This window comes from Sphaerulina musiva, assembly GCF_000320565.1.
Source record: "Sphaerulina musiva SO2202 unplaced genomic scaffold SEPMUscaffold_4, whole genome shotgun sequence".
In the NCBI taxonomy this organism is placed as follows: domain Eukaryota; kingdom Fungi; phylum Ascomycota; class Dothideomycetes; order Mycosphaerellales; family Mycosphaerellaceae; genus Sphaerulina; species Sphaerulina musiva.
This window is the reverse complement of record NW_016017386.1, coordinates 768,445-790,157: the sequence shown is the minus strand read 5'-3', so window position 1 is coordinate 790,157 and position 21,713 is coordinate 768,445. Positions and strand designations below refer to the sequence as shown.

The following is a 21,713-nucleotide window of genomic DNA, read 5'->3' as shown; positions in this document are numbered from 1 at the left end:
CCTAGCATTGCTAGGAGCTGCGAGCAAGGTACAATGGAATACATGTAAGTAGTAATAAAGAGGGTGGGCAGCGTTCCGCGTCGGAAGCTGAGCGCCACGGATGTTATTCCAGGTTGTCTTTGAGTCGTCGCCACTCGCCAGAGACACAAACATCGATCCCCCCAGTTGCCAGTCCAGTCCAGTACTTCGCAGAGGTTTGATCTTTGTGAGGGCCGTCCGTGGCCAGTCGGAAGCGCCCAAGCGCAGTCCATACTGTACATACAATACCCGAGTACCTACAGTAGTACCTCACAAACCGGGCCTGAGGTTCGACCTTCTTTCTGGTTAAGCGCCTCTGGTGGGCCTGGTCGTTAAGCGCACTGCTTATTGCCCACCTCGTACCACAGAGACCTACCTCCTAGGTCCTAGGTCCTAGGTACAGGCGACGGCGCTTATAATGTACGCTTCCCAGACTCGACTCCAGGCGTATGATACGTGGGTATCTGTCAGTAGGTAGGTAGGTACCTGTAGTTAGGTAGGTAGTGACGTAGTAGGACTTTAGATTTATTCGTCAATGTCCACACATATGGCCTAGCAGCCACGTCGAGTACTGTGTGTAGTATAGGTATACCTCGCGTTCGCGGATCCCAAACGGTCTCAATGTATCATAAGGTAAGCAGCAACATATGAACACACTCATGCTGTAAGGAACGTGCTGAACGTTCACTTTCTACAAATCCAGAATCCTAGTGTAGTAAACACGGCAGTGTGCTAGGGGCTGCCGGCCACCACCTGGATGGCATTACCGAAATGTTGGAAATCCCAATGGATGGATCAGTGCAATGGATGATGCCAGTGTTTGTAGCTCAATCTTGGGTGATGCACGGATCCAGCGCGAAGAGGCTCAATATGTGTGGTGTAGTCGATCGACAAGTAGGTAGTGGTGGTACAGCATATAACGTTCCCGTAAGGTCTTTTCACGCTGCTAAATTGGGTTTGCCGTGCCTAATTCCTTGGTAGCGAGAGAATTTCAGCTCCACCAGCTGCGACGAAGATCGTGGTACGCTCAGTTCCAACACCATAGGAGGCGCGACCCAAGAGCTGCGCTTTGCACAACCTTGAAGCAAGCTGCCGGTACCGCTTTGCATACGCGAGTGCCGCTTTGGACGCGGTGGATCCTGTTGGGGATTTGTTCCAATGCTCTGGGAACTGCAAGCCGGAACTACAACCAGGAAGTATATACGGACGTCGTAGAGGAGAGATAGTTGGTTGATCATATTGAACGTATCGGAAGGTCTGATACATGTTTCTTGGACGCCGTGACACTTTTAAACTCCCTACCGCACGAACGTGCACCTCTGGGATCATGCAACGACGTCCAGCAGATGGACGAAAGCCTTGGAAACATGCTCGAAATTGTATCTTCGATTTGATTCAGCTTTGACATTGAGCAGGTCGTCCTGGACCATGCCTTCGGACCAGGATCGCCCGAATGATAACATGTCACTGATGCTGGTTGCAGAATTACAAGAGTACCAACTATACCATTTGCAGCCTCGCACATTCCCATGAAGTCCATGATGAGTCGTGGACGGTGGATAGGGGATAGTGGATAGTGGATACTTATAAGGTACCTTGATTGATATACGTCCACGAATTCCCTGTTGTGCCTCCATGGAGTTCGGAGTCACGCGCAGGAGAGTTGTGGAGGACGCGCCCGTCAGAAGCCAGCTGCGGCGCCCGCCGCCCGGTGCCATCACAGGTGCCGGTTCCGGTATTTTAGCTCCCGGCATTCTAATACTGGCGCCTCATTGCGGCTCTTGATGGACAGGCAGCGTGCGCGTGGTGGACTTAACGATGCGGGCGCGGGCGCGGGCGCCTCGCTCGGCCCGCCTGCGCAGGTCTCCTCGATGGCGTGGCGTGAGCAGGCGTCATCACAGCTGCGGTGCAACGGCGATAGCGCGAGGTACACAGCCATGTGTGAGGGAGGCAAGTGGTACGAAATGATGAAACGCACCTAGAGGCTGGAGGCTGGAGCCTTGAGGTGTGAGGGTGTGAGGGTGTGCGCACTGTGCGGGTTGTTGGAAAGAGCTTCGACCAGGGGTGGACGTCGTGGATGTGGATTTCAGTGGATTTTGAGCCACTGGTGGGAGGCGTCGCTGTCTGACAGAAAACTCAAGTCTCCACATATCACAGTAGGCGCAAGCCAGCCGTCCTCCAACCGCAACCCTGGCACAAGCCGCGTCTCGCTGCGAAAACGGACACGCAAGAGCAGCGTAGTGAAGCGTACCCAACCCCAGAGACGTGGAAAAGAAGGCCAGTAAGTGGGGCGACCGTGATGCGAGCGTAGGTCCCCCGGGAGAGAAAGAGAGAGAGAGAGAGAGAGAGGTCAACGTTTCGGCACTTCGAGTGCAAGATGAGAGGTTGTCGCAAAAGCCATGGTTGTTCAAAATAATGTCCTGGCAAAAGCTCTTGCAGTAGATCTCACTATTGGCTGCGCTGACCTGCCTTACCTTAGGAGGTACCTACCTAGCACTGCTGGGGCACATGTCATGTCTTTCCGCGCGTTGCCGCGAAAGCCAGTCATCGAAAACATCGAAACATGGTGCACTCTCGAACAGCTCTCCAACCGCCACGCCTCACTTGTCCGAGCGAGGAGGTTGTTTCGCAAGCGTCAAGCACCGTAGGCAAGCAAGTCAGGGCGGAAAGGCTATGCGAGGATGTCCGAACAACCAGTCGCATGAATCATGAGATTTAGCTTGCTCCCGCAACCGTTGTGGGCATTGCTCTTGAGCCTTGTTCTCATTCTTCTTCTTCTTCTTCTGCTTCTTCTTCTTCTCCTGCTTCTTCTTCTTAGGAGGTAGCCTGGTTGTTGTGGTTGTGGTTGTTGTTAACAGTTGGAAGGTCGCAGCGGAAAAGGATCGTTCTTCGCACAACCATCAAGCGTGCTTACAGTGGCCCAGTCAACTACTGGATACGCACATACAGTAGTGCGTTCACATACTGTAAGGTAGCATTGTGACAGCAGGTTGCCAAGTAGTGCAGATTGTTGTAGCCGCATACTGATAAGATTTGGGTGTGAGCAAGGGGTACTCCCCAGACCGCTGTCGGTGCTGTAAGCCTGGGGGAAAAATGACCACCAGCAGCAGTTCAGATTGTCGCAAGCCGCTGTTCCCGAATCGCCACTTATTCCTCTTATTCGTGTGAAGAAGCAAATCCGCCTTGGCACCACCTGCAGAAGCGCAGCGGCCGGGATCTTCAAGAGAGGATAGTGTGTCATGCCCGAATTCAGTAAGGATGCCAACCAGGACCGCCAGCCGATTAGATGGTTGTGAGCTCCCCTGCTCAATTATTGTGGACACTTACTTTTTGGTGTGGGATGGCATTGACCGCCTAGTGGTTTAGATGAAGTGAGGGTGAGCACTGGAGGGTGAAGGGGGAGGGGGAGGGGGGGAGGGGGGCGGTCCCGTGTGTGTGACTGTGAGAGGTGAGGGTCAATGGCATTATTGGCAGTAGCAACAAAAGGTTCGGCTCGCCGACGCAGGCGTTGCATTGGTCCTTTGCGGCCTAATCATCCTTCCCTTTCATGCAAGCAACGCATGCCACTACTAGTACTCTTTTGCCAGACCTGCAGTTGAGTTCCCGTCGCAGGTTTGGCATGCAGTGTGTGGTGGAAGCAGTGCGGCCAGTGCATCAGCCGGAGCCCTCCTAGCAGTACTGCAGTAGTAGCATGTTTGCGTTAACGGCCCTGCAGGCCTACGCTACGCGACATACCGCCTGACTCCTGTGCGTTCCGTTCACAACACTGGGGTAGTCTGCTAGGGAATATTATAGCTTCCAAACTTAAGTGCATCCCCCCGTCTGGGACTGCCGCAATTTACTGGAATAGCAAGAACCGATTGGGCTCCAACAAATTCGGACTGCTTGTTGTATCGATACAACCATATATCATCACCAGCGTGCTCCCGTCCTTTTGTTCGTTGTCACATATTCATATAAGAGTCTCAACCTGTCCTAGTGCCGCAGTCACGACCGTCGATCTGAAGTAGCGCCTCTGCCATCATCGAGCACTCGTCCACGAGCACGTACCGATGGCACCACCACGACCCGCCCTGGCCCAAAGCGAATCCAAAGCCCGATTTTTTGAAAGACTCGGTCTGGACGAACGGAATGAGTTTCATCGTCGGGTATATGCAATGATGAAGGTATGTGTGTGTGGGTGTGTGTGTGTGTGTGTGTGTTCGGCCACTCTGTGCTCGGTCGGTGTTGTTGACGAGCAAGTTCTTACCATGATTTTGCAGGAAGAAGCAGTGGAAGGGCGAAGACGGATGACTGAAAGCCAGGATGTTCTTGTCCCATCGTTACGAGGAAAAGAGAATGTGGAGCCACCATACAGCAATGCTCAAATCAGCGAAACTGTCACACATCGCGAGATCCTGCGAATATACAGAATGGCCCGCCCGGAAACAAAGGTGGTCTATGACCTGGGCCGTGATACCGATCGGGTGGAGGAAGAGAACTGGGTGATTCGGTGGATGCTATGGCACGTTTTCAGGTATCGTGACAGCCGCAATCGAAACCGAAGACACATTTCTCCCAGCCCGGAGCGGCTGCAGCCACCACATCCCAGCATCGCTGCCGTGACATCCAGCAGCAGAGGGTCGTCGCATCTCTGTGAGTTCCTTCGTCATTGTGTCACATCGCCACGCAAACGCTGACTGACCATCCCACTGCAGACCACGCGAGTAGCGCCCAACAACGACAAAACTACTATTGGGATCCCGTCCGAAACCAATATGTGTTGCGATGACGAGCTGCGGGGGCAATCAAGATGATGGCTTCAGGCGTTGGAAAGAAGATCCAAGCTGGGGTGCTCATCTGCGATGGTTTAGTTCATCATGACGAACTGAGCGTGGTATGGTGCGGCTGGGACGCTCCGGGGGAACTTGACATTCACTCTACCTAATTGTTGGGCCGAGCCCACGTTTTGAGACCAGCGTAGCTAGACTCCTCCATTTCGACGTCGCTATGCCGCTGGCACGACAGCGACGGCGACAGCGACAGCCTCCTGTTGACTCAGGGCGTCACTTTGGACGAGAAACAAGACACCAAATCCGCCAGCTACAGCCCGCCGCCGCGGTGTGAGCGTTGCACGTGCCGCGCGGGGACACTGACACCACTCTACAAGATGTCGGTGTGGCTTGGGAAGGATGGAAGGGGAAGGAAGGAGGCAAGGAAGGAAGGAAGGAAGGAGGGAAGGAAGGAAGGAAGGAGGGAAGGAAGAAAGGAAGGAAGGCACGAACGTTGGTGCACATGTGAGCTTCAAGAAGTTGAAGGCTGGCGGAGAAGCCGAATATGGCCCTCGAACTACCAAACTACCTAAATTGTAATCATAGGTACCTACCTACTACCTGTACTCTATATCCAACGACACCTCATCCTCCAGATCTTGCACAATAGCAGAAACAATGTCTACCTTGTCGAAGTGCTGCGCAGAGGTTTCTGGCGGCGAGACCCACGCCCCACGCTTGACTAACACTGCCTACAGGTTCCACAACATGGAATGGAAGCCGCCCACTTGAACCCATGCTCACCAAAAGAAAAAAAAAATAGAAGAAACTCGCTGACGTCACCACATGAAACCCTACCTTACCTTCCTCCCTTACCTGCTAGCACATGTGGGTTGGTGGGGTGCGACCGGGCAGAATACTGTGCAGCCTGAACATCACGTGCACGCCGCAGTAGTGACCCTCATAAGGAATATATTTACATGATTACATCGTGCATACCATGTACCAGGAATTGCAAGCTGGTCTGCCGTCTGCGCTGCTGCATTGGTGCGAAAAGTCTGATGGAACAAACGGTGGACGCGACGCGATACGGAACCCAGACATGCGCTCACCTACGAAACATGGGCGCGGAGAGAGAGTGGTGGTTGTGCGTGGCACACGACAGGTATCTGAAATTATTGTTCTGAGCATTGATGGTTGCTGTGGTCGTCTTGGAAATTAGAGCCAAGCAAGAAAAGCTCCACGTCCCCATGGGCCCAGGGACCCTCGTACACACTCGGCCGAGGTCTCATTGCTTGTCAAACAAGCTTCAACACGTGTCACGAGGTCAGCCATGTCCAAGCGATAATCTTGATATACCAACTGGTCGACGTGCAGCGCCAAGACGCTTTTCCGTCCGCCTAGCATCTCTCCGCATCGTGAGCTTTGCGGATTGACGGACTGCATCCTCTTGTGCGTCGTCTGGTTCCTGCCATAGGCATGTCGTCGTCGGCCGAGCACCTGATAATCCAAACGATACCCGCGAAGATGGCACGATGAGGCCTTTGGAGCGAAGAGAATCCCAGGAGCGCCTCGGAGATCATGAAATGTCACATCTAGGCCTTTGGGGCGAAGAGATCTCGCCAAAATTCTTTAAAGCCATAAGCCTTCGAAGCACGCTCGTCATGCACATGCCCAGCTCGATCCATGGCAAACTTTTCTAACACAGAGCCGGCTTTGTGGCCAATAACCTCGACACCTTTGACTTTTGGCGCCATGGCACGGTTCTGTATAGTGGCAGCAACCTGGGGTGCGACGTCGGCGAAACAAGTTCGCAATTCGCGATCTAGGGAAAAGTATGGTTTCTTGGCCAAGTATGGGGCCATGAGGTTGTATGATCGGGTGAGATTGTTAAGCTCCTGTATCGCAAGTTTGTGGTATGATAGCTCCGTCCTCTCCCACTGGGGATCGCGAAAAGGCGTGACAGTGGGTACTCTGGCCGCTGCAGGTGGTAGAGCTTGCGACAGCAAAGTATGCTCAGTATCCATGCTGACTTGACCATCGGTAGACTTCAATGTGCCATCATCGTTGAAAGTCTGCTCCAGAACCTTGATCTCCTTGTCTATCTGGGTCGCATCGTCCTCGTCGTCTACCTTGGGCGCATCGGAGATGACTACCTGTGATAAAGTTCCTTGCTCGTCCAGGGCATGCAATTTCTCCATTTGCTCCTTCGTTGGATTCTCGAGGCTCTCAGCAAATGCATACTCGTCAGCCAGTCTCAGTTGACTCTCTAGACTTCCTCCACGGCTTGTGATGACCCGGGCTACATGACGCCGCCAATCTGTCCTCAGCCGTCTACGAAACATGTTGGCTGTCGCCACCACCTCTTGTTGCTTCTCGATCCAAGGAGGCACAATGTCGTTCTTCTTCAGCATCATCTTGTTCATGAGATAAGTAGTCGTATCTATGAATGGCGAGCTGGCGTTATGATCCCTTTCTATCTTCTGGCCCCTGGGAAGATTCTTGAACTGGCCCCGAGCGATTGCGTCCTCGATTCTTTGGTTGGCCAAGGAAGTCACCGCTTGCACAGAAGCTGCGACGTTGCGAGCACCAGGCAAAAAACGAGCTTGCAGCTCCTGTCGAAATCTTTCGCGCTCTTCGTCGGTCAGACCGGCGGCGTCTTCACCGGTGGAGTATTTGTTGACCTTCTCACGAGCGCTCGCAATACGAGCGCCAGCGCTGGGTTTCGTTCTGGATCTTCCCGTGTCCACCTTGCGCGGTGGGCCACGCGGAGCTGAATCAGTAAGCATACGCAGACTCGCGTCTTCGATAGATTCAGTGCCCGACCACGGCGCTGCAGCGGCGGTTTCGCGAGCATGCTTGGGAGCACTTGTGGGCATTCGAGACTGCGAGATGGCGCCAGCATGATCGCTATTGAAATTTGCGGCCGCGATTTTGTCTTCCAGTTCTTGCAGGAGATCTTTGAACCCTGAGCCCCCAGTCTCTTCGACAGCCTTTCGAGCACTTCGGCCGCCTGTCGATAGAGCCTCTTCACTCATATGCTCCAATCTCTGTGTCATGGCGCCCTTTGCCGTCTTTGGCCGTTCAGGAGGGTCGCCTTCATCACTGCCATCTCCATTGCCACCAGACCGTGCCGGCTGGGGCGATGCTTCAGTCGAGGCACATCTCACCAGTGCTGCATAACCATGCCGCAGACTCGTCAGTCGTCCGCAGCTTGGCTGCCAGTAAGCGCTGCTAGACAATAACGATGGACAGATCCTGTGTGGCATTCGTGGGAAGAGATGCTCTGTGGCAAGAAGCTGGAACAGACGATGATGAGGTGACATGGAAGCTGTAGAACGAGCGGGCCGATTCGCCACCCGCAGTTCCTCGGGCGGGGGTACCTCCTAGTGCACTTTCCCTCATTGACGGCTGCCTCGCACAGTCCAGAATCATACCTCCTAGGTACTTACCTGCCTCCTACCCACCTAGGAGGTAGGAGGTCGTGTGTATCTCTGCGCCTCGTCGTCGCTTCCGGTCATCGTTCCTTCTCGCTTGCTCCTCGTCGGCCTCCGCGCGTACATGTACCTACCTGCTACTTACTCCTCTCGCAGGCTCGCATACCTTACATCAGCTGAACAAGAAGCCCACCGTTACCGGACCTGGGTTATCTGCCCTCTCCCCATCACCTACGCAGCGCGTGCACCACGTCGACGAACTCCTTCGAACTTATCCGCCATGGCTTCGAGCATTCTGACGCCTGGAGGACGCACCGTCTGTCGAGAGCGACCTGCTCAGAACCGTTAAAGCGAACCAATACGATGCTCCAAATGCGAAGTCGTGGAAAGCGCAGAAATGAGTCTCTATGCACGGGGTGGCGGTCAGCCTTGTGATACTGGCGTCATGGATATTGATGGCGCAAAGCTCAGTGTGGAGTGTGCGACGTGTCTGCGCTGGGACGATCCTGCACTTCGTCTGAATCATTGACGACGGCGGCATCGCGCAACATCGATGTGGTGGCGCAATACATTCATGGCGTAAAGTAGGACATGCTTGGCCTCTTGCGTGAAACAGGACATATGATCGCGCATGCACCTCAACGCGACCGACGACAAGACGTTACGCTACCCTCACGCTGCTTTGTAGAGTTCAAAAGACCGCATCAATGGTAAAGAAATGGCCGCGACATGAGAACAGTCTGCGGAACTTCTGAAGCAGGCACTCCCACTCAAGCTGAGTTGGCACTCACATTCAAAATATACAGTTTTGCCAGAAATCTGGTGGTGAAGAGCATCAACCGACGACAATAGAGCAATACCGAAGTACCTTATCGCACGCCATTGATTCGGAGAGCGGATCTTCGACAATGGAAACGGAAGCGAGCAAGCGACACTAAGGTACGGGTATGTGGCGCGAATGCAGCGACGCCGCGAAGCTCAGAAGCCATAGCACATTGTCTGTCAGAGTATACTGTACAATGTCAGGTCCGTCGCTTCGGCCTGCAGAGTGGGTTCCAGTGGAGTTGTAGTTCTAGTGCAGCGATGCGACCCCTCATTCGTGCGCGACTTTAGGTTGTCAGAGCTTACAAGTACATGTAGTCACACCCACACACACCCACACATGAGTTTGCCGCGTTCCAACATCCGCGCGCGCAATAACAAGCTCGAGGTACCTCCTGACTTGCCACGACTATAGCAGAGACCCTTCTCGTGCTCCAGCTTGAAGCTCACCTACTAATCGCTTCATCGAACGGAACCCAACCTACGAAATCATTCCCAGCCACGCACACTCCATGGCGCACGCCAGCACGACCCTGCTGACGCAGTTGCCGATCGATCCAAGTGAACGACCGCAGTATGATCTCAAGCAACTACAGGCTTACTTTAGGCGCATCCGACTGCCTCAAGAGCATTGTGCGACGCCCATTCTCCATGATCACAAGTTGGCAAACACAAAAGAGCATGGTCTTCCTTTACTACGAGCACTGCAGCTATACCATCTCGCGAACATTCCGTTCGAGAACTTGGAACTCCACTACTCTGCCAAGAAGAGCATCTCTTTGAACATGGATGACTTGTACCAGAAGTTCGTGGTTCGTGGGGAGAACTACTCGAGAGGGGGACGATGTATGGAACACAACGGCTTCTTTGGAACTGTCTTGCGGAGCCTGGGATATGATGTGCGAAATTGTGCCGGCCGCGTGAGTCGAGCGTGGAATCCAGACTCGGAAATAAGAGAGCAACAGGCGCAAACCTATGATCCTTGGAATCACATGCTCAACCTCGTCAATGTCGAAGGCGTAAGCTTTGTAGTTGATGTGGGAATGGGTGCTATGGGCCCAAACATAGTCTACCCACTAGAAGACGGATACGAAACTGCCGCCATTCCACCGAGGCGAATTCGATTACAGAAACGAAGCATTCCAGAGCACTCATTGAGTGGCGTGCTGCAGGCTCAGCAGTTATGGTGCTACGATCAGTGTCTCAAGCCCGACCAGCCTGGTCAGGGCAACGTATGGATTCCCACGTACTGCTTCACGGAGACCGAATTTCTACCACAAGACTACGAGATGATGTCGTTCTTCACATCACACCACCGGCGATCATTCTTCATACATCATGTTTTGTGCACAAGGATGTTGATCGACGAAGCCAGTCAGAAGGTTGTCGGCGACATCACACTTTTCAACCGCAGCGTGCGGAAGACAACAGGGGGCGTGCGAGAGACGCTAGCAGACTTGAAGACTGAAGAAGAGCGCGTGAATGCATTGAAAAATGTCTTGGGAGTAGACCTTACTGCGGAAGAGAAAACCAACATCTCCACGGAGATACGACTTGGCCAACGAGCATAGCGGTCCTCGTTCACATCGTGCTAGATCCCGCAGGCATCGCAGGACGCTCATATGGCGCGCGGCACCAACCTGACTGTTCCGCATTCTCAAGTCGGATCGTCATCGGTTTTTGAGGCTCAACGACCTCATTTACACTCAGGGCTGTAGAGAACTCGGCCAAGTAGATAATATTCTTAGTTTCCACCCCGCTGCAATACAGTACGATATTGTTCATCAGGTCCCTACCAGGCGCTATGCTAGTCGGCATCCGAACACCATGCACTCCGATACTGCGGCCTATATGGAGCCCGAAGCCGCAGCCAAAGAAAGACACTGCCGTCTTTATACCCACCTCCTCACCAGCTCACCGCCGCTGCTGAAAGACTTTTTGACAGTTGAGCATGGGTCTAACGATACGGGGCTCGCATCTGCAGCCAAATTGTCCTCGCACGGATCCATGATGCTTGCTGTTTGCTGACAGTGCTACAGAGTCCACATCAGACCCGTCCTTGCTTAGTCTCATGATTCCTGGAGATCCGAGGAAGGACGTGCTCAGTGACTCGGCGTGATAGCGTACCTATTTGCTGTGGGTCACTCCTACTCGGCTACAAACTTTAAGCCATTATCGGACATATGATCCCTTATCGACAACTGCCGAGCATCAAGCCGAGGAATAATAATAAAAAAATGGGAACAACTACAAAGTGTGATGCAGCCTCAGTCCTACAGCAGGTCTTGGCCATGCTCCGATCGTACGCCAACAAGCCGTGTGCAAGCGAGCATACTGTAGCAGCAGCGGGACTGATGGATACGCTACGGATTGCGGCCACCAGGATGCCATGCTATGCATTGATCGTACGAGCCACGTGGGATAGAGGAAAGGCGGTCGGGGACTCGGGACGGGGAGTCTACAATCCGAAGCACGCTAGAACTACCTACAACCACACCAGCTCGCCGACTCGGACGCCTACAGTTGTCACGACATGACGACAAGAATCCATCTTTCAGGCTGCAATACATGCCAAGTCTTATTACGCCTCATCATGAGCGCCCACATCCTTTGCGATCTGCCGCTGTGGGTGGGATCGTCAATAGTAGTGGAAACACAGCATGATGACAGCACCCCGTCTTTCGAACACTATTGCACATGAGAGTCGTCGGGGCAGAAAATACGAGCTTGCATAGTGATGACTCCAGCATCACGGAGGGTCTACGCTAGCACCGCTTAGAGGAATGTCCTCTGCACGCTTGGAGACCATCAACAGCTATACAGTATACTTCGTCCGACACTCTCATCTAACAATCAATGACACGAGGCTAGTCTAGTCAGAGGTGGTGGCGGCCTTGGATTCTTAGAACGTCTGGATTATGATCCGGCAAACAACCAGACAGGTCACAGAACTCTGCATCTGCGCCGCGGATCAGAAATCTCGTTTAGCTTCGAGGGTTGCTCATCCCGCCGCAGTGTGGCTTGCGCCAGTGGAAGCCAGTGGAGTAGTAGCATGCCAAAGATGCAGTACGACATGTGTCTGCGTGAGCTCGATCTTATTAACAAACGCATTATCGCGAATAGGCTTAGTGGTCTCGTCTTATGGATGCTGTTGTGGCTGTTGGCCACGCCGATCGTTCTGGTCGTTCCGTGGATTTCGTGGTTCGCCCTGTCGTATTCCACCTCTTGTCGTCTATCATGGGACGTTACCGCTTTGGGCATCTCGCACCTGGTCCTACCTCCTACCTCTGCTACCTACTAATCTTCCGCCTACGTTCAACTGCTTCACGCTGATCCAACGATTTCCTGTTCGCGCAAGCATGTCACAGCAAAACTTTCGATTCGTGACTTTTCAGAGCTGCTGGAAAGGTGAGGGAGTGGCGACGAGAGCATGGGAGTTGGACCTGGATGATAGTGTAATAATACGTAGAAGCGATGCTACATAGCTATATATATAAGGTACAGATAGGTACCTGTACATTGGCAAACGCACACTTCTATGATTCAAAAGATTGGAGAAATGTCCATAAGGCCAGGTAGGATGGATGTATGGATGCTCTGCCGAAACCAGTTACTACGCTTTCCCACAGCAGCTCGATCGAGAGCTCGCTGGAGCAATACTTACTTTCATTCCGACCGCACCTTTCCACTGCTCTTACCGTACTTTCCGTACTTCTTGTTCCCACAATGGGCCCACAATGGGAAGAGCTGAAATTAATACCGACAAGGTGATGTGGATTGCGGAAAACGAGATTGGACTTGGAGTTGGTTATACCTTGTCAAAAACGTACATTACATAAACAACAACAACAACCTTTGTTCCTCTGCCGTATACATATCCATCCCATATTCCATATCGTTTCTCGTACATTGTACTGCTTGCTTCTGCTTCTGCTTCTGCTCCCGCTTCTGCTTTTCTTTTTCTCAATACTTTACCCGGCCTCCCCTCATCCCCCCAAGCTAGCTCTACTCATGGAAACTTTATGCCACCTGACTACCTAGGTCATCGACGATACATTCCATGGAGCCGAGTAGGTCGGAGTCGTGAAGAAAGCAAAAATCAAAGCAGAAGGACAAAAGCCCAAGTCTTACAATTGAGCAGCGAAACCAGCCGCACCAAAGAGAACTGCAGCAGCGACAGCCCCCGTCATCTTCGCAGCACCAGCCGAGGAAGTTCCACTAGCGGCGCCTTCCGTGAGAGAATTAAGGTCTTCAGTCGGAATGGCAGTGTAACCCTCTGCGACGTTTGCTGTAGTAGTCACGAAAGCGGTAGTGGCAGCTGGAAGGCCAGAGGTGTAAGCGACTTCACCCTCATCGGTTGCGCCTTGGAACTGCACCACTGGGCTCTCGCTGGCTGGGTCAGGGGTGAGAGTGCTGTTGGGGTTGAGGACGGCGTCGATGACGTGAACGACTCCGTTGGCGACGAGGACATCTGTGGCGATGACGCGAGCGGCATTGACGAAGACTGCGCCGTCGATGACTGTGATGTTCAGGTCTTGTCCTGTGGATGATGGGACAGAGACGTTTCCCAGGAGGGAGCTGTACGCCACTGTTCCGTTGATGACGTGGTATCCCAGAATGCCAGCGGCGTCTTCAGCGGTCAAGTTTGCAAGAGCAGAGGAAATGTCCTCGAATGCTGCAGTGGTCGGGGCAAATACTGTGATGTCCGAAGCAGCGTTCAGTGGCTCCGTGAGGTTGGTAGCATTGAGGGCTCCAGCCAGGGCAGTCAGGTTGGCCATGACTGCAGTCATATACAGATTTTGAGGAATGGCGAGCACACTATCGATGATATGCACCGTGCTTCCATTGTTGATGGCAATATCTGTAGTGGTGACATTGGCCGTGCCACCAAGACCACTGGTAACGACCGCATTCTCGCCCTCTGTCCTGACGCCGACGACTTGGCCACCAGTGACATTGGTATAGGTCTCATTTGCGAGAAGGGTGGGCAGAAAGGTCGGTGTTTCGGAGATGCCTGCGGACATCAGGGAGCCATTGGCAACGTGGTATGTGAGCAGCGCCGAGATGGCGTCGGGAGTGGCCTGGAGAGCTTCGAGCGCCGATGAGGCAGCTTCGAAGGCCTGGTTATTAGGCGCAAAGATGGTGATGTTGCTGGCATTTCCCAACAAAGACACCACTGTAGATTGGTCAGCTCCCGTGCTACTGTAATCAGTCACAATGATGATCAGACTCACGGTCTGGGAATCCACCCAAGATCTGATTCAGCTGGGAGAGTTCCGGCGTGTTCGTGAGAGCATCAGTGAGAGCTACAGGCCCTTGGGCTGCGACAAGAGCAGCGGATGCTGCGAAGGTAAGAGCCTTGAACTGCATGGCCGCTAGATGATCGTGGTCGGTAAAGTGAAGGAGATGTAAAACAGGGCTGGAGGACTGCGCGTTCAAGAAGTGGTAGCCTACTACTTACTTACAATACATATCTCTCAACTCGCAAGATCTACCTTGAATGTCCGTGTTCCCGCTGACGTGCGCCATGCAACGATGGATCGCTTGTAGACCAACTTTGACAGAACTTGAAGCCATCCGGAACATCTTCATTGGAGCCATGTACGTGCACAGCCTGGACCCTGCTGTGCCCAGCATTCCCGGTAGTGGTACATCCCGCGGCGACACGCGACCTCCTTCTAGCGATGTCCTGATGAAGGTGCCATTAAAGACTTTGACGGACAAAATACTGATATGTGTAGCTGCTCCAGCATGACGGGCCGCCATCCAATGGCATATTGATCTCTGTCTCTCTAACGTCCCAGCGGTTCGTGGATCCGTAGGAACTCAAGTCGGTTGATACCATCGTATCGGTCTAAGACAGGACATCGATCCGAAAGACACGTACATGTTTGCTTGGAGGATGAAACTCGTGGAGGTCTATGACGATGTGACTTGATGAAAATATCAGGTCCACCCCGCAGAATCGACCTTGGCTACAGCGGCTATCTGCCAAGAGCAAGACTTGGCGATATGCCAAGCCATATGGGATAATAGAAATCATAATCCCAGTTGCCCAGTATGGCGGGTGTGCGTAAGCAAGACGGACAGGTGGTGTAGGATGGGTGGTGTACAGTAAAAATATTCCGCGGACTTATGCGGCCTCTGAGCTCGGGAAGCAGGGTTCGGCCTGCGTTTGCGAGTAATGCCAGTCCATGCCTGAAGATTGTGTCGGCTGGTCTGAACTCTTTCCGCGAACCAAGTTCGTCGTCTTCATGATGATGATGACTGTGATGATGATGATGATGATCTGGAACATGCCGAGGACACCGATGTCGATTGCATTGGTGATCGTGAGCGGCAGGAAAGGGCTTCGAACCAATGGAAGCTAGCTTCGTTCGTCGTCCGCCATCTTGATAGGTGCTGGGCAGTTAGTGAAGGATGGGAAGGTAGTACAGGAGATATATCTGCTGGAATATATCGAATTCATCCGGCTGCCATGCGTTGTGTGCTGTCATGTCATGCATGTAGCCATTGCCTGTAGCTATTAGACAGTCCCGCAGCCACCATAAGCCATGTGACGGTGCTCCTATGAGAGGCCTGAGACGATCAGCGGTCAAGCTGAACGGAACACAGCACAGCCAGCGCGCGAAGGATCCGGGATTCCAGCGCTGGCCATTGATGAGCACTTGCCAGAATGGTCAAGAATAACGGTAGGTGAGAGATGACAGAACGATGCCGGAAGAGGGCCGAGAAAGTGTAATACGGTCCTGGAGGTGATAGGCAGACTGTAGACAGACATGCGAGAACAGCAGACGTGCTGGCATTGTTTTCACTGGCCGCTTCTGTGTGCACCAAGCCAGTCATTGGTTGCTGCATGTGTAAGAGAAAAATGCATTTTGCTTTTGGTGGTGGTTGTTGTTGTTATTGCCTTTGTTGCGGTGGTGGTGATGGTGGTGGTGGTGGTGGTGGAAGGAGGAAGCGAAAGTGAAGTCGGCAGAAATAGACTAATTTACTGCCTGCACTGCACCCGACCTTGAATCTTCAGACCATCACAGAACCATGTCACTCAAATACGGCCTGAACGTCAAGAAGAAAGGGCCCCCGCCTCCGCGACGGACTCTTCTCGACGATGAGGACGGCGACGACGACGACGATGGGCTTCAGCAGTCCGGACCCGCCGAGGCTGCCATAGAAGAAATCACCACTTTCGGTGGCAGCAGCAACAGCGCTACCACCAAATCCACCTCACAGTCCACACCGGCACTCGGTCTCACCAAAACTAAGCCCAAAGGCATCCCGGCACGACCTCACGACAATGACGAAGCGCGACAAGATCTGTCTGCCCTGCGCGCCGCTGAGAATCGAGTCAAAGATGCCGAAAAGGCGGACTCGTCCATTTTCGACTACGACTCCTTCCACGATGCCAAGACATCGGTGACAGAAGCCAAAAAAGCTGCTTTGAAAGAGGATGCCATCGCGCGGAAACCAAAGTACATCAACAACTTGCTTGAGTCGGCTTCGAGACGGAAACAGGACCAGCAGATCGCACGGGAGAAATTGTTACAGAAAGAACGAGAGGCCGAGGGAGATGAGTTCGCCGACAAGGAGAAGTTTGTCACGAGTGCATACAAGGCTCAACAAGAGGAAACGAGGAAGTTGGAGGAGGAAGAGAAAAGGAAGGCCGAGGAGGAGGAGAAGAGGAGAGGAAATAAGCTGGTGGGAGGCATGGCTGGATTTTATCGAACCATGATGGACCAGTCCGAGAGGCAGCACCAGGAAGCTGTCGAGGCCGCTGAGAAAGCTGAAAGAGAGGGCGTAAAAATCGCTGATGAAGATAGGAAGAAGACGGATGCTGAGTTGGCGGAAGAAGCCAAGGCAAGAGGCAAGAACATCCACGTCAATGAGGAAGGTCAGATCACAGACAAGCGGGAACTGCTGTCTGCTGGACTCAATATCGTTCCATCTGGGAAAGGCTCGGATAAGAGAGCTGCAGACCATTTGAAGAGCTCCAATCGCCCTGCGCAGTCCGCTTTTCCAACCAGGAAACACGATGCCCAGCAGGCAACGAGAGAGCGACAGAGTAAGCTGATGGAAGAGCAGCTTGCTGAACGACTGAAGAGGCAACGAGAAGAGGAAGAAGAAGAGCGAGCCAAGCTAGAGCGGGCTGCAAAGTCAACTAAGACGGCGACGGATGTCAATGATGCAAAAGCACGATATCTGGCAAGAAAGGCGGCCAAGGAGAAGGAGAAGGCTGGAGGCTGAGCTTCGCCATGAGTTGTGCGTCGAACTACGGAAGTCTTCAATCGCCGGACGATTCTCGTCGAGTTACCAAGGTAGGATGCCCACTTTCGGCAGCATCGTTTCCTTCTTACTCCCTTCCCCCACAATATACTCCGGGCGGAGGACGGCAAGCTGGGCTCCTGCACCTTGATCAGCTTGTATCATTTTTGATGCCCAAGATTGAAGAGACTTGCCCTCGCGCGGTCTCGTAGCACTCACTTCATACCTTCGATTGCGCTCGTAACTGTTCGCGTTGTCTTTTGCGTGGCCGTGCTGACATTCTCTAGCGCTTTTCTGCTTGCACTAGGGCATTTCCACGATCGCTCGGACCATGTGACGAGAGTATCTCGAAAAAGCTCATTCGCACGGGTGGGCACTGATCCCTACGATCACGCGCTCGCTTCTGCATCCTACCGGGACCTTTCAGCACACTTTGCAACGTGGAACAACAAGCACTACATCTCGCGAGCAAGGAATTACAAAGTGTTTAACACTTTCAGATCAGACAAGGCCTGTTCTGGGCGTGTGAAAGGATGGACATAGCGATCCATCAAAGCAGCCACAGGATCTTACAGTGCTGCAAGTGCCGACTGCTTCGGCGACATCTAGAACGCCATGTTTTCTTACAATGCATCGACTGCTTTCCGCTCTTCGGCGATGCGAAAGAATGAGATGACAATAGAGATTGAACATTGTGTTCACAAGTATATTTCCCGAGACCCATCACACCATGGACCAAACCAAAATAGGGACCCATTGGCTACAAGGTAGAACTTCCCCGCGCGACCATTGGAGAGCCATTTCCCGCTTGACCAGGAATGGATTTGGACTTAAACACCCATATGGAATGTCGGACCCGGGAGATGACGATGAAGATCACTCAGACGTGGTCAAAAAGCGGATTCCCCTACACGAGCTCGCGAATCGGGAGTCGCTTTCCACCCTCCTGGGATACTGACCAGCGCGCAGAAATCATCCGCCGCTTGCGGTCGCCTCCGCGTGATGATATAGACCGTCAGCACAGCATGGTGGCATTGGAAATGACGACAATGTCTGACTTTGGAGATATTCTGACTTTGGAGATCACTTTTCAAAGTGATATCATGAACCCTGTCAATGTATCACGACCTACCGCATTTTCTGGATGTGGCCGATTTGCAGCCACCGTGGACGTCGCGCAAATGGCTAGGCTCGATGTCGGCAGGTATTTGTCGAAGGACACGAGCAATTTTGTATTGGCACATAGCCCTCTGCAGATACATGTATTGACGATGCGATGGCTGAGTACCGCGCGGTATGTGACCGTAGATTCTAGCGACTAAAGTTATCAGTGGCTCGGCTTGGTACGGACTGTTGTACACGATCATGCACCAATCCCGTGACACGAGCGCGACCTCATCTGTCTAGAAGAGGAAGAGCCTTGTGGGCCGCATCTGTTCTCCGTCTTCACTCTCCGCTTACACAGACAAGTCAGGAACAAGTATTCAATCAAGCCTTCCAAGCCTGCGCATATCCGTGCAGTTTGTCAATCAAGACTGGGCCCCAAGCCCCAATCTCCCTGTTGATCATCTCCTCGAAAACTCTCGTTGCATCAGTCTCGCTGACGTCCAGCTTGAATCTCTCTTCCACTTTCCTCACAGCCTGATCACCGAACACAGCCAGGCCGGGAATGCCCGCATCCTGCATCAAGGAGAAGAGATTCAATATGAGAGAACTCTGCCTCCTCAGAGTTGTATATGCCGTAAAACAATACGACTTGAAAGACTCGAATTGGCTTTCTTGTTCATTGTTGGAGCCTCCCATACCTTCAATCATCTCTCGAGAAAGTTTCATGAGGGGGGCCATGGGTTTGGGATCGCGTCCGAGAATGTAGCCAAAGTCAATGTGAAGGAAGTGCCCATCTCCAGTGAGGAGAAGGTTGTCGAGGTGGCGGTCTCCAACTCCTAGAAGGTAGGTGACGACGCAATACCCAGCGACGGATTTAACGTAGTTGTCCATGGCATCTTTCCGGACGCCGAGAATTGATTGCGAAGAAGATCTGGGAGGATTGTGAGCTTTCAGGTAGCCGAGGATTGAATTGTTATATTTGGGATTTGTCAGTATAGCGGATATAGGCGTAGATGCAATAAACTGCACAGCGCCTGCTAGACGTGATGTAGCCAGTGTTCGATATGGCGTGAGTTTGAGGTCTAGATTCTCTTTGCGAAGGAGTCGGTCCATGAGGGCGATGATTTGGATGACAAGTTGATCTTGACGTAGGTCGTCTCCGGATTTGAACATGAAGGGATATACCTCTCCGGTGTCGGTCTTGACGTTGAGCAGAAGAGGCAGCAAAGAAGACTTGAAGACATTGCAGTTATCGGGAATGATGCCAACGGCCTTGATTTCTGGATCGAGTGGCAGCGGCAATGGAGGATCCAAATGGAGAAGCTCGTTCCTGGGGTCTGCGAGCATCTTCTTCAGATGTTCGATCTTCCTCAACCGGTCTCCTTTCTGTGACTGCACGTCTTTGCTGATCTTACTGAGGACGGTGATGAATTCCCCTTGTCGCAAGAGCACTCGTCGTCGCGCCTTACCCTCTGCTGTCGTTTCGAGCTCCTTTTGAAAGTCGAAGCTCACACGTGCAAAGAGCTTCTTGTTTGCAGAAGATTGGGCCTGCTCGTCTCCCAGATCCAATTCCACCATGAGATACCAATGTAGGAAATTGCCGAGCTTTAGATTAGCCGCTGATCGTGCAATCAATAAGGATGCGAGCGACGAGTCGCTCTCGTCTTGTTCTCGGGAATGTTGTGGTTCGAACTTCAACGCTTGTACAAGCTGTAATAGGTAGAGCAACAACTCCTCGTCATCAGCTTTGCGTAGCCGATCCACGGCATACGCGCGGACAGTGGGATTTCGTACGCCGGGGCCGAGGAGTTCAAGGGCATCATCGATGTCAATCTCGACCCATTTGGGCAGCAATGCAATGGCCTGCTTGCTCTCGGCCGGCTCGTTCCAATTCACCGACTTGACGAGTTTCGTGAGTGCTCGCTTGTCCCGCGTGAGATGATGTCTGAAGCGCCAGACCTCGTCCTTCTCTTTGTCGCTCAGGTCGACAGTAGGGCCGTACATCATGACACGATTGAGGAAATCGCGCATCTTCGGATTCGGCCTCAGATCACGATCTAGAGCGTGCTGCTGGCCTCGAACAAGTCGTCGATGCTTTGTTTCGGCCGGATTGTCAGCGTAGCCTACCTCCGGATCGTAGATTCCGATCAATCTCCCGCCTCCATCTGTATCATTCAGTCCATCGGAGTGGATTCCTGGGCCTAGTTGCACTTCAGGTGGTGGCTTGAAGTTGACACCGGGGGTACTGAGCGGGTGTGGCGCCGGTATGGATGAGACGGGCGGAGGCGGGTATTCATGATCGGTAAATACAATAGGGTGGTCAAATCGAGGAAACTCAATGTAGAGGAAGAACGTGCCGTCCACGTGGTCCGGATCGCCGTCTGCACACTGCATCTCTGAGTGTTCGCCACTTGTATCACCGTTGACTGGCAACGCAGGACGTCTTGACTTGATAGAGTCTTTGATCTGCTGCCTCTCCAGCTTCTCGACCTGGCGGAAGACCATTTGATCGAGCCACCGACTCTCGGATATCTCGCCCATTTCATGCTTCTTCATCAGAGAGACTAAGCGTTCCAACTCGGCGTCTCGCCGACTCAGTTTCTCATCGACCACGATCGGCTCTGCGGGCTGGTTGCGGCGGCCTCGCTTGCGTGGCTCGTCGAAGCGGGTAGTGGTGTCGGAGAAGCCATCGGCAGCCTTGTGCCTCCAGATCTTGCACTTCTGCCGGCCAGTTCGAAGAGTGGCATCGTCGTCGAAGAGGGGAATGGTGGTTCCCCCAAACGGAATGTGATGGCTCTTGTCTCCACCGCTCGGGTTGATGGGCGACAGATCCCAGAGGGTGATGGCGAGCTGTGTATTGGCAGGCAGACTGCTGTAGTCAATGGGCAGAGACAGCCACTGGTTCCAGACGCGACCGTTGCGAAAGTGCTTGTAAGGCGTCTGGGCGGGGACGGTCAGCGGCTTGGAGTCGGCAAAAGGCGTGACGGTGATGTAGAGCTCGGAGTTGGCGGTGAGGTTGCTGCCGCGGTGGCGCAGATCGGGTCGCTTGAGCAGCGTCGAGTAGGGCAGAGGCTTCTCGTACCCTTCCAGCCGGTTTCTGCACGCTCCATCAATTAATTCAAGTACTTGGACGGGCTGTCCCTTGGATTGGCGGCCATAGATCAACCCACACCTTGACGCCGACGGGCATGTGCAGCTCGGACGAGCTCGCAAAGGTGAACGGCTCCATGATGGGCCAAGCAGGTGTATACCTGGAGGTTGTCGGTAGGCGAGGAGGATCAGGTACGGGAAGAGAAGAGCTGGAGTGATTAAAGGT

General features: G+C 53.1%; 9 protein-coding genes across 9 annotated transcripts; 5 read left to right on the top strand and 4 right to left on the bottom strand.

Moving 5' to 3' along the window:
- Positions 1 to 1,343: 1,343 nt before the first annotated feature.
- On the bottom strand, positions 1,344 to 1,736 carry SEPMUDRAFT_107350 (uncharacterized protein; the record flags this gene model as incomplete). The annotated part of the gene is made up of 1 exon (XM_016900679.1): positions 1,344 to 1,736. One exon carries the CDS (start codon positions 1,734 to 1,736, stop codon positions 1,344 to 1,346), a length of 393 nt encoding a protein of 130 aa, XP_016761448.1.
- A 2,272-nt stretch (positions 1,737 to 4,008) lies between these two features.
- On the top strand, positions 4,009 to 5,185 carry SEPMUDRAFT_148667 (uncharacterized protein). The gene is made up of 3 exons (XM_016905067.1): positions 4,009 to 4,184; positions 4,281 to 4,653; positions 4,716 to 5,185. The coding sequence occupies exons 1-3, from the start codon at positions 4,071 to 4,073 to the stop codon at positions 4,787 to 4,789; spliced, it is 561 nt and encodes a 186-aa protein (XP_016761447.1). The 5' UTR covers positions 4,009 to 4,070; the 3' UTR covers positions 4,790 to 5,185.
- A 553-nt stretch (positions 5,186 to 5,738) lies between these two features.
- Positions 5,739 to 8,370, bottom strand: SEPMUDRAFT_163075 (uncharacterized protein; the record flags this gene model as incomplete). The annotated part of the gene is made up of 2 exons (XM_016908030.1): positions 5,739 to 7,917; positions 8,352 to 8,370. The coding sequence occupies 2 exons, from the start codon at positions 8,368 to 8,370 to the stop codon at positions 6,365 to 6,367; spliced, it is 1,572 nt and encodes a 523-aa protein (XP_016761446.1). The 3' UTR covers positions 5,739 to 6,364.
- A 203-nt stretch (positions 8,371 to 8,573) lies between these two features.
- SEPMUDRAFT_42140 (uncharacterized protein) lies at positions 8,574 to 8,735 on the top strand (the record flags this gene model as incomplete). The annotated part of the gene is made up of 1 exon (XM_016908859.1): positions 8,574 to 8,735. A coding segment is annotated over one exon (162 nt), but the record flags the coding sequence as incomplete, so codon positions are not given.
- A 796-nt stretch (positions 8,736 to 9,531) lies between these two features.
- Positions 9,532 to 10,941, top strand: SEPMUDRAFT_148665 (arylamine N-acetyltransferase 1). The gene has a single exon (XM_016905066.1). It carries the CDS (start codon positions 9,541 to 9,543, stop codon positions 10,597 to 10,599), a length of 1,059 nt encoding a protein of 352 aa, XP_016761444.1. The 5' UTR covers positions 9,532 to 9,540; the 3' UTR covers positions 10,600 to 10,941.
- A 1,883-nt stretch (positions 10,942 to 12,824) lies between these two features.
- Positions 12,825 to 14,406, bottom strand: SEPMUDRAFT_84059 (Fasciclin-domain-containing protein). Its single transcript, XM_016910345.1, has 2 exons — positions 14,263 to 14,406; positions 12,825 to 14,204 (listed from the first exon to the last, which is right to left on the bottom strand). The coding sequence occupies exons 1-2, from the start codon at positions 14,396 to 14,398 to the stop codon at positions 13,156 to 13,158; spliced, it is 1,185 nt and encodes a 394-aa protein (XP_016761443.1). The 5' UTR covers positions 14,399 to 14,406; the 3' UTR covers positions 12,825 to 13,155.
- Positions 14,407 to 16,069: 1,663 nt separating this feature from the next.
- On the top strand, positions 16,070 to 21,650 carry SEPMUDRAFT_84056 (uncharacterized protein; the record flags this gene model as incomplete). The annotated part of the gene is made up of 2 exons (XM_016910344.1): positions 16,070 to 17,343; positions 17,578 to 21,650. One exon carries the CDS (start codon positions 16,070 to 16,072, stop codon positions 17,270 to 17,272), a length of 1,203 nt encoding a protein of 400 aa, XP_016761440.1. The 3' UTR covers positions 17,273 to 17,343; positions 17,578 to 21,650.
- Positions 18,160 to 18,612, top strand: SEPMUDRAFT_116369 (uncharacterized protein; the record flags this gene model as incomplete). The annotated part of the gene is made up of 1 exon (XM_016901250.1): positions 18,160 to 18,612. One exon carries the CDS (start codon positions 18,160 to 18,162, stop codon positions 18,610 to 18,612), a length of 453 nt encoding a protein of 150 aa, XP_016761442.1.
- SEPMUDRAFT_140767 (phosphatidylinositol 3-kinase) lies at positions 18,779 to 21,626 on the bottom strand (the record flags this gene model as incomplete). The annotated part of the gene is made up of 2 exons (XM_016902943.1): positions 18,779 to 21,494; positions 21,568 to 21,626. 2 exons carry the CDS (start codon positions 21,624 to 21,626, stop codon positions 18,779 to 18,781), a joined length of 2,775 nt encoding a protein of 924 aa, XP_016761441.1.
- Positions 21,651 to 21,713: the final 63 nt, after the last annotated feature.

Bases quoted from the DNA above. Each gene is read 5' to 3' on its own strand.
- SEPMUDRAFT_148667 (XM_016905067.1), top strand. From the start codon at position 4,071: ATGGCACCACCACGACCCGCCCTGGCCCAAAGCGAATCCAAAGCCCGA. The intron at 4,185-4,280 runs GTATGTGTGTGT...ATGATTTTGCAG, and splicing joins GGGTATATGCAATGATGAAG to GAAGAAGCAGTGGAAGGGCG. The intron at 4,654-4,715 runs GTGAGTTCCTTC...ATCCCACTGCAG, and splicing joins CAGAGGGTCGTCGCATCTCT to ACCACGCGAGTAGCGCCCAA.
- SEPMUDRAFT_148665 (XM_016905066.1), top strand. From the start codon at position 9,541: ATGGCGCACGCCAGCACGACCCTGCTGACGCAGTTGCCGATCGATCCA.
- SEPMUDRAFT_84059 (XM_016910345.1), bottom strand. From the start codon at position 14,398: ATGCAGTTCAAGGCTCTTACCTTCGCAGCATCCGCTGCTCTTGTCGCA. The intron at 14,205-14,262 runs GTGAGTCTGATC...ACCAATCTACAG, and splicing joins CTTGGGTGGATTCCCAGACC to TGGTGTCTTTGTTGGGAAAT.